The sequence below is a fragment of the Bison bison genome, unplaced genomic scaffold (genome assembly GCF_000754665.1).
Source record: "Bison bison bison isolate TAMUID 2011002044 unplaced genomic scaffold, Bison_UMD1.0 scf7180017864354, whole genome shotgun sequence".
Taxonomy (NCBI): domain Eukaryota; kingdom Metazoa; phylum Chordata; class Mammalia; order Artiodactyla; family Bovidae; genus Bison; species Bison bison.
In genome coordinates this window covers 5,131,436-5,142,175 of record NW_011494926.1, presented here as the reverse complement: position 1 = coordinate 5,142,175, position 10,740 = coordinate 5,131,436, and the positions used below count along the sequence as shown (strand labels likewise).

Genomic DNA, 10,740 nt, shown 5'->3' with positions numbered 1-10,740 from the left:
TGCCTTTTCTAAAACCAGCTTGAACATCTGGAAGTTCATGGTTCACGTATTGCTGAAGCATGGCTTGGAGAATTTTGAGCATTACTTTACTAGCGTGTGAGATGAGCGCAATTGTACAGTAGTTTGAGCATCCTTTGGCATTGCCTTTCTTTGGGTTTGGAATGAAAACTGACCTTTTCCAGTCCTTTGGCCACTGCTGAGTTTTCCAAATTTGCTGGCATCTTGAGTGCAGCACTTTCACAGCATCATCTTTCAGGATTTGAAATAGCTCAACTGTAATTCCATCACTTCCACTAGCTTTGTTCATAGTGATGCTTCCTAAGGCCCACTTGACTTCACATTCCAGGATGTCTGGCTCTAGGTGAGTGATCACACCATTGTGATTATCCGGGTCATGAACATCTTTTTTGTACAGTTCTTCCATGTATTCTTACCACTTGTTTTTAATATCATCTGCTTCTATTAGGTCCCTACCATTTCTGTCCTTTATTTAGCCCATCTTTATATGAAATGTTCCCTTGGTATCTCTAATTTTCTTGAAGAGATCTCTAGTCTCTCCCATTCTATTGTTTTCCTCTATTTCTTTTTATAAAAAGTAAATATAAAAAATGTATTTATTATAAAGAAAATAAATATTATTGCCTTTTTGAGTACAAAAGCAAATTTTATTGTCAGAAGTCTTCTTTGTTCTGATATAGACCATGCATGAAGCATGATTCTGAATTGTTTAATATCTTGGAGTTGCCTCTATGTTACATATTCATATTATTTATATTACTTCCATACCTTAGAATCAGGAAATACACTCTTTTTTATTTTTTTTTAATTTTTAATTTTGTTTTTAAACTTTACATAATTGTATTAGTTTTGTCAAATATCAAAATGAATCCACCACAGGTATACATGTGTTCCCCATCCTGAACCCTCCTCCCTCCTCCCTCCCCATATCATCCCTCTGGGTCGTCCCAGTGCACTAGCCCCAATCATCCAGTATCGTGCATCGAACCTGGACTGGCAACTCGTTTCATACATGATATTTTACATGTTTCAATGCCATTCTCCCAAATCTTCCCACCCTCTCCCTCTCCCACAGAGTCCATAAGACTGTTCTATACATCAGTGTCTCTTTTGCTGTCTCGTACACAGGGTTATTGTTACCATCTTTCTAAATTCCATATATATGCGTTAGTATACTGTATTGGTGTTTTTCTTTCTGGCTTACTTCACTCTGTATAATAGGCTCCAGTTTCATCCACCTCATTAGAACTGATTCAAATGTATTATTTTTAATGGCTGAGTAATACTCCATTGTGTATATGTACCATAGTTTTTTTATCCATTCATCTGCTGATGGACATCTAGGTTGCTTCCATGTCCTGGCTATTATAAACTGTGCTGCAATGAACATTGGGGTACACGTGTCTCTTTCCCTTCTGGTTTCCTCAGTGTGTATGCCCTACACTCTTTTTTAAAAAGTTCCAGGGTTTTGTTTTGTTTTATTCTAAGGAGAGGGAAGCAAGGAATACATGGAAATGATGTACACTTCAGATTTTTCTCTTGTTCATTACAACCTTGAAACAAATTCTAAATGCTGATTCTAGTACCAAATACAATACAGGAAATAAGAAATTTAAGAGCAACTTAAATTGAGTTTGTCTTGCAAGGAATAAGAATAAAACTAAATTTTCATATATATGTAGTTGTATAAGAAATGAATTTATATTAGCTATCTGGTTTCACAGAGAACTAAAAAGAATATTCAAGTAAAATGAAGTTTTGAATTAGCAACAATCACTTTATTCAATATTAAGATTAAAAAAATATACAAGTTATAACTGATTTTATTTTATTTTACCAGCTATTAAAATTTACATTTTTCAGGAGCCAAGACCTGGACAGTCTTATTAAAGTGACTCCCTCAGCAAAGAAAAGGTAAGTTTATCAGTATTGTTGAAGACTCATGAGCAAGTCTTCAATTTATGCCCCAGAATAAAGTTAATTATTTGGCTAAGGATGTTTGAAAGGGATATGAAAAAAAAAAAGAGAAAAATTGATTTGCTGACATGTAATAATGCTGGATAGGTTTTTATATTGCTTCAATTTGTTATATTATAATATTGTCAAATTGTAATATTGAAGCTAATTCTGTATAATGACGTGAGAAATTCATTTAATGCAATTATAGTTTAACTAGATTATTACTGCAAATTTAGTTAATAAATTATAAGTTCATAAAACTGAATAAACCAAAGAATATTGGCTTTGTTCTCTTTCATAAACCTGAGGATTAATTTTTAAGTGACTCTTCAGAAATTTGGTGACATAACATTCCAATACTTGATTAGAAATATTTCTGCAAGAGTTTGAATATGCTCTGGTCTTCTTAAGAAGTTAAGGCTCATTGTCCACTGGAGCAAAAGTTAAGAAAAGCATGACAGAATAGCCAAGCTGCCTCTCAAAATTATTGTGATAATAATGTTGGTGAAAAGCCTTGTGCAGTTGTAAGGAATTATTGTGAACAGAGAGAGGAAGGATGTGGACAGGAGGCAACATGTGGTTACCTAATCCGCTGTCAGTTATTTCTTATACTTGGCCTAAAGAAGGCCTTAACTTTCATGCAACTCAATTTATTTGCAAAAACAGAATGCTGATATTTAACTCAGTTGCTTTGAGGATTTAAAAAAGATAACTATTTTAGACAAAGTAAAAACTCAGTACATTTATCACTTTTTGTCTAGGATCCCATCAAATGATTTACAAGTGTCAAAAGAAAAAACACCAGTCATAAAATTTGCTAATTTCCAACTGGATTTGACCATTTATTTTGTTTTAGCAGTGAACAAGGTCTTGATGAACTTATTAATGTAAGCCCCAAAGCTGTCAAAAACACGGCTAGGTAAGACAAAGATGTTATTTATTCGCTTTGGTTTGTTTCTCCTTAACTAAGCATAATATGAATATAAATGACTTGTAATCATTCCATGGGCAAACTGAATGTAAATCTTGAAAAGTCATCATGAATTTTATATATCTCTGATAAATAAGATGTGTATTTGCTAATAGAAAGAAAGACAACTCAGATAAAGCAATTGAAGGGAGTGACTGGGCTAGAAACATAATTAGTCTATGCCCTGTTTATGATTTGTAGTATTGATGGCAATACCTTTGTTTCAGGGTTTGATTAAAATTTGTTAATGGTTGTTAATTTTTGAAAAAGAGCTGGACATCTCATTAGATTCATTATAAGCAAATTTATTCATCTCATTTTCGGAAAGTGATAGTTGGTGGAAATTTTATGAGGTTCATTATTTTTTACATGATTTGCTGATCCTAGCAAAGTAATGGACCTAAAATGATAATTCTTTAAGTAGTATCTGTGATGATGAAAAATGAAATTCAATTTTTGCCTCTGGTTTATGGAGATTTTTATATCATTATATACTACTATTATAGACATATGTATATATTTAGATTATATATTTATATTTAATATTGTATATATTTAGATTTTTATATCATTATACACCACTATTATAGATATATATAATGTATATATTTAAAAATGTTTTTATGATTTCACTTTTTTGAGTTTATCTGGTACATAGAAAAATCACAAATTTTGGAGATGGAAAGAAGGAACCTCAGAGAACTCATAGCCCAGTTAGTCTGAACAATTTCGCAAACCACTATTCCAGTTAAAGCAGGGGCTGGTGGCTCAGATGGTAAAGAATCTGCCTGCAGTGCGGGAGACCTGGGTTCAATCCCTGGGTTGGAAAGATTCCCCCTTGGAGAAGGGAATGGTTACCCACTCCAGTATTCTTGCCTGGAGAATTCCCATGGACAGAGGAACCTGGCGGGCTACAGTCCATGGGGTCTGCAGAGTCGGACACAACTGAGCAACTTTCACTTTTCACATTCCACTCAAACCTATTCAATTTACAGAAGAGGAAATTAAGACTCAGAAAGGTTAAGTGATTTGGCCAGGGTCACGGAGAAAACTAGTGGAAGATGAACAGTGGTTCTGTGATCTGTTAGGCAGTGAATAATTACTGAACACCTACTGGGTTTGAAGCTTACAACTAGGTATCATTAGGTGCACATTAGGTATAATTATAGGCCGTGGGTGCCAAAAAAGAGAATTCAGTAGACATACTCAATCTTATTAACAGCAGGCAATTATCATAGATTAAAGCTAATTATGTACTGGGGGCACAGAGATGGGACTCCAAGACAATAATAGGTTGTCAATTTAATATATTACATGTACTGCTTGCTGAATATAGAATGTATTGTCAGTGAGTTGCATTTAAAAAGAAAAGGAGAAATGAAATAGCTAATTCAGTAAATATGACAACCAGTAAAACTCATATTCATAGATTCCTAGGAGTAGAAGATGTTAAAGATGGACAGAGGATTAGACTCAATCCCGTCTTCTCATTTTACAGATGAGAAGACAGAGGCCAGGGGCAAATATCTCATAGCCTTCTGTGAGTTCTTCCAACCCTCAGCCCAACTCCTGGTCTTTAAGTCACAGTTCACAGACTTTGATCTTAAAATAAATGAAAGTTGATCTAGCACCTCAGGAAAGAGTGGAAATTATAAAGCTAGGCCTTTTGCTGTTGCCTTGAGACAGCTAGAGGATGTTCTCCACTGCTTTCACAGGGTCATGTGAAATGTTACTTCTGTCTTTGAAATGACTATGGCACAAATTTATGCCAATGACCGCAAAACACCTTATAACTTTTGAACTACATGAAGTGGGTGCATGCTAAATCACTTTAGTCATGTCCAACTCTGCTATGCTATGGACCATAGCCCACCAGGCTCCTCTGTTCATGGCATTCTCCAGGCAAGAATACTAGAGTGTGTTGCCATGCCCTCCTCCAGGGGATCTTCCCCACCCAGGGATTGAACCCACATCTCTCATATCTCCTGCATTGGCAGGTGGGTTCTTCACCACTAGCACCACTTGGGAGACCCACATGAAAGTAATGATAGCTAAATGTGCCAGTGTATCGCCCTATATCCTTAAAGCAAAATAAACGAAAGCAGTAACTTGAATAGGAAAAACATAACACTTTTTCCTGGATAAAATTCAGATCTCAGATTCCTGTGTTTTTTAAGAATCCAGGGCCTGAAAAAAGTGTCTATTTCATTGAAATTCACTGAAATAAGTTGCATGATACTATCAATCAAGGCAATTCAGGACTTGGTTTATTAACACAGGTGTTGTCATTTTAGGAGAAGTGGTAAATCATAGCACGTGTTTATGTTTTCTAAGCTAGTGATTCTCAAATTATAGACCAAAATCCATTAAATGGTCTTGTAATTAATTTAGTGACTGGCAGTCAGCATTCCCTCCCGCCCCAATTAACTAAAGTGAAACAGAGTAGAAAATGAGAGTTCTTTTTACGTTGGGAATTCTTACTTTGTGAAGTTTATATTTTATTATGTATGTATGTCTGTCTTACTGACTGACTGAAAAGGTGGTGTGTTGTGCTATGATGTAAAATGTATTTTTTAATGACTTCTATGATATAGTACTCCCAGAACTATGAGTAGAACTATAGAACTCTGATACAGTTCTATGATATAGCACAGTTCTAAGTTTTGCAATGAACCAAGTTTTCTGTCCTGAGCAGAACAGTAAAAAAAGGAAGTTCTCATGCTCATGTTTGCTTTTTTATACAATTTACTCTTAATTATGCTGGTAGGTGAAAATTATATGTTGTTACACAAAAATATTGAGCTTGATCTTATGTATTAAAAGGTTGAGGCCTTTGAACATATTATTTCCTCTACAAAATTTTATTCTTTGTACTTTTTTTTTCTTTTAGTGTATGAATAATCAACATTTTAAAGATTGTCTTTCAGGCACAATTTAATTTTACACAGATTTTATAACCAGTTTATACAAGAAAATTATATTTTGGATAATTCTCATATGTTTGGCATTTCTTTGATACTGTTTGTAGACACCAGTTGATTATCTTTAATTGGGAATATTATTACTGAAGATAATTCAAAACAGTGAAAATTCATTTAAGGGCTTTTTGTCTGCCATGGAGATCTAAGGACAAGGATAAGAGCTGAAACTCAGTGAAGCCATGAACTGGGAAGCAAATTCTGTGGAAAGGCTTAGGGGCTGGGGAGGGAAATGCACACCTTTTCCTCAGATTAAAAAAAAAATTTATTGGAATATAGTTGGTTTACAATGCTGTGTTAGTTTCAGGTTATATGTATACCACTCTTTTTTAGATTCTTTTCCCATGTAGGTTTTCTCAGACATTTTGATGATTAACCTCCAAGTGGTTCTCCTTTAGTTCTTAATCTCCCATCAGACTTTTGAAGAGTAAACTATATTTTTATTTAAGGGAAGAGGACTTTGGAGGGGGAAAGAGATACAGGCAGGTAACTGTCTAAAATATACTGGAAGCAGGTGTTATCAATCCCAAGATTTCTTGCTACTGTGGGCTATTCTATTTCTTTGGATAAATATTATAAAATGGTTTAGAGGAACACTTTGAAAAATCACTAATTTCCAGCCCTTAAAAACAAAGTATTATATGGATGCAATGAGTGATCGCAAACCATGGTCTCTAACTGAGGAAAGAAAGTCATAGCATTTCAACTGGGAAGTCGACAGTTATCAGAGCATGTCCCTAATCTGACCATGATTTCAGCTTTTTAAGTCATCATAGAGGAAAGAGAAGTCACAATTTTGATGGATTACTGGAACTCTCTTTGCCAAGCCTTACGTTAAGTATAATCCCAGTTTTGGTGCTTATTAATTTTTTACAAAATGATATCATTAGTTGATGAATATGGTTTTTAAAATATCAAGGACCTTGTAATCATTTGTATCTTCGTATTGTTAAAGCATTCCGGAGTAAAAGTGGTGAATCACAAGATGTCTGCTGTGGACTCTGAGTCAGCGTGCCCTGGTAGATGGGCTCTGACAACAAACTGTGTGAAGTTAGAGTAGTTTTTCTCTTGATCCTACATAATGTATCCTCCCTGGATTGGTTGAAATGTATCTCAAGGCCGTTCTATGCCAAACCGGTAGGTCTCATAGATGAGTTTCCCTGTTGGCTCAGTGGTAAAGAATCCTCCTGTCAATGCTCAATCCTGGGGTTGGGAAGATCATCTGGAGAAGGGGATGGCAACCTGCTCCAGTATTCCTGCCTGGGAAATCCCATCGACAGAGAAGTCTAGCGGGCTACAGTCCATGGGGTAGCAAAAGAGTCTGACAACAACAACAACCAATGATAAAATAGCTAATCCCTTCTTCCAGTTCCAACCAACTTAAACCTGGATTATCTCTAACAAAACTGCTTTAATTTTTTTGCACTTAAAGAAATCAAGATCTTGATAAGCTCATCAAAGTGAATCCTGAAATTCTCCTCAAAAATCAAAGGTAATAGAACTGTATTAATTTTTGTACTTTGGGTAGGAAGAATGTTCTGTTTTACTGTTAGTTCAAGCAGATTTATAACTTTAGTGATCTTACCAACTGAATTTATAATTAACCTCTTTATTTTTCTATTTACAGAAACCAGGATCTCGATAAACTCATCAAAGTGAATCCTGCAGTAATCAGAAGCAATCAAAGGTAATCAAATAAAAGCAGTCATTTCATAGCTCTCCTGTCTGTTGCTCCTGACAGAGCAGATTTATAATACTGGTTTACAGACCTAGCACAAACAAAAAAACCCCATTACCGATTGGAGTTTGTGTTTTTCTCTTTTTAACAGCCAAGCTTTAGACAATCTCATTCAAGTGAAACCTTCAGCACTCAGAAATACTAAGCGGTAAGTGACTTTGCCTAACTATCTTGCTGCTGCTGCTAAGTCACTTCAGTCGTGTCCGACTCTGTTTGACCCCATAGACGTCAGCCCACGAGGCTCCCCCATCCCTGGGATTCTTCAGGCAAGAACACTGGAGTGGGTTGCTATTTCCTTCTCCAATGCAGGAAAGTGAAGAGTGAGAGTGAAGTCGCTCAGTCGTGTCCGACTCTTAGCGACCCCATGGACTGCAGCCCACCAGGCTCCTTCGTCCATGGGATTTTCCAGGCAAGAGCACTGGAGTGGGTTGCCATTGCCTGTACCCAAATTCTTTCTTTCTTCTCTTTTTAAAAAAGAAGCCTTTTGTTTTTCTTATGTTCAAATGAGCACACATTTATAACCCATGTGTTTCCTGTCAGCAAAGAACATGTTGTACTCTTCCGGAATCAATTGCATTCTCTCACATGCAGTTGTATATTTCTTATTTGCACGAAGACAAATTAGTGTTTGTTGTCTAGAGGAAATAGAGTATCAGGACTGAAATGAAAAATGTATGAAATTAATTAAGAGTAAAACACATTTTGGAGAAGCTGGACCAAACCAGTGATTTACATAGATGCTTACAGAGGATTGGAGCATTGGAAAGGATATTGAGTCTTCAGAATTACAGCTCCAAGTAAAGCCAGCAGATTTTAACCTTGAACTTCCATTTTGAGTTTTGTAAATATCTTTCAGTTCACTATCTTTATGTCATACATGTTTAGTTGCTAAGTTGTGTCCGACTCTTTGCAACCCCATGAACCATAGCCCACAACAGACTCCTCTGTCCATGGGATTTCCCAGGTGAGAATACTGGAATGGGTTGCTATTTCTTTCTCCAGGGAGTCTTTATGTCCTATCTTTATGTTATATCTTTCACCAAAAGAGCTTATTCATCAATAATGCACCAGAGTGCGTTGTATCAGAAGTCTACATTGTTCTGCTGACCTGAAATTTTGTTGTAATAAATATATAGCTAGGAATTATGGTCTCGCTATTCTGGGATGAAGAAAGCAAATAACATACAGAAAAGTGCTCTGAAGCCACGGTAGCAAGAGGACAGTGTGACATGCTTATCAGCCTGGTTCTTATGTCTTTTAGTTTGTTTTCTACATTAGTGTTTTCATTTGCCCTTTCTATTTGTGTGGGTTTTTTTTTTTTTCCTTTTCTTTAAAAAAATTTTACAACATTGTGTTGGTTCCTACCATACAACAATGCAAACCAACCATAATTACATGTATATTGCCTCCCCACACCCACCCCAGTCCTCCTCTCCACCTCTACGTCCAGCCTCCCTTCCCTCCCCCTATTCCACCCCTCTAGGTCATCACAGAGCGCTAGACTAAGCTCCTTGTGTTACACAGCAACTTCTCATAGCTATCCACTTTACACACGATAGTGTATACATATTGATGCTGTGCTGTGCTGTGCTTCATCACTTAGTCATGTCCGACTCTTCACGACCCTATGGACTATAGCCCGCCAGGCACCTCTGTCCTTGGTGATTCTCCAGGCAAGAATACTTGAGTGGGTTGCCATGCCCTCCTCCAGAGGCTCTTTCCAACCCAGGGATTGAACCCAGGTCTCCCCATTGCAAGTGGCTTCTATACTGCCTGAGCCACCAGGGAATCCCTGGAATGCTCCAGGCCAGAATACTGGAGTGGGTAGCCTTTGCCTTCTCCAGGGGATCTTCCCAACCCAGGGGCCAAACCCAGGTCTCCCACATTGCAGACAGATTCTTTACCAGCTGAGCCACAAGGAGGCGGGCGGGGGGTGTGGGGGCTGATTTGATGATAATCAGCCAGGATATTCAAGAATCATCGTAGAATAAACAGGAAAGACTGAGCTGCCTATTTGAAAAAAGGGAGTTCACTCAATGTGTTCAGTCACCTGTATCTACAGTGTATCTTTGTGGCCCATTGATTTTAATGGGTAAAGAGAGGGGGCATTTTAACATGCCTCCCAGTAGAAATAATAGCCACAAAGCACTTTTACATCCAATTCAGTGTGACAGGAGCACTGATTATTTAATAGTATAACAGCAGTGAATCAGAGTTGCTTTTGTGTGACTTTGCTGACATTTCCAGCAGCTGTATATTTAATTCACAGTTAGGGGCGGAATAAGCTTCAGTCATCAATCAGAATGTGAGCAGGTGTCCCTGAGCTCTTCTAGGAGCCCAACAATGTGAACAAATGCAGATGTGCACAGAATTTTCATTTACTCAGGGAAAAACCATGTGACTTTTAGCAGTGAGTTTCACATTTTCATGAACCAACATTAAAGAAAGATAAATATTTCTCAATTATCTGTAGCCTATAAGCAGCTGCTCCCATATGAAAGTTGAAACACATCCAGTGATACAGGTCTTTACTGTTAGAAGGGCATCATTCATCTAAAGTAGAAAAAATACTCTGAACTATTTGTAGAATTACGCACTGTGTGCGTGCTAAGTGGCTTTAGTCGTGTCTGACTCTTTCTGACCCTATGAAGGTAGCCTGCCAGGCTCCTCTGTCCATGGGAGTTTTCAGGCAAGAATACTGGAGTCGGTTGCCATGTCCTCCTCCAGGGGATCTTCCCGACCCAGGGATCGAACCCACGTCTCTTATGTCTCCTGCGTTGGCAGGCAAGTTCTTTACCGCTAGCGCCACCTGGGAAGCTCTTGTAGTATTATACTTCCTTCTTTATAAAGGGTTTCCTATTTGCGGAGACATGTCTTGCTAGTATTTCAATAAGACAAGAATTCTTCCCTATCTCCCTATTGTGTCTTTCTCACATTTCTGCTCAAGACAGAAAGCTGGAGATGGGAGGCCACCTTGACCCTTTCTGTTGCTTCATTCCCTGGAATCAATAGGTCAGTTTGAATGCTTCTCCTAATTATCTCAGGAACTGAGACACTTCATCATCCCCACTTGCTAC

General features: G+C 37.4%; 1 protein-coding gene across 2 annotated transcripts in view; it reads left to right on the top strand.

Annotated features, from left to right (window-relative positions):
- Positions 1-10,740, top strand: part of SCEL (sciellin) — a 127,266-nt gene that overhangs the window by 81,644 nt on the left and 34,882 nt on the right. For both annotated transcript variants that reach the window (XM_010855129.1, XM_010855130.1), the window contains exons 23-27: positions 1,882-1,932; positions 2,834-2,896; positions 7,358-7,417; positions 7,553-7,612; positions 7,755-7,811. In XM_010855129.1, the coding sequence (XP_010853431.1) occupies positions 1,882-1,932; positions 2,834-2,896; positions 7,358-7,417; positions 7,553-7,612; positions 7,755-7,811 (291 nt within the window). The remainder of the gene's footprint in view (positions 1-1,881; positions 1,933-2,833; positions 2,897-7,357; positions 7,418-7,552; positions 7,613-7,754; positions 7,812-10,740) is intronic.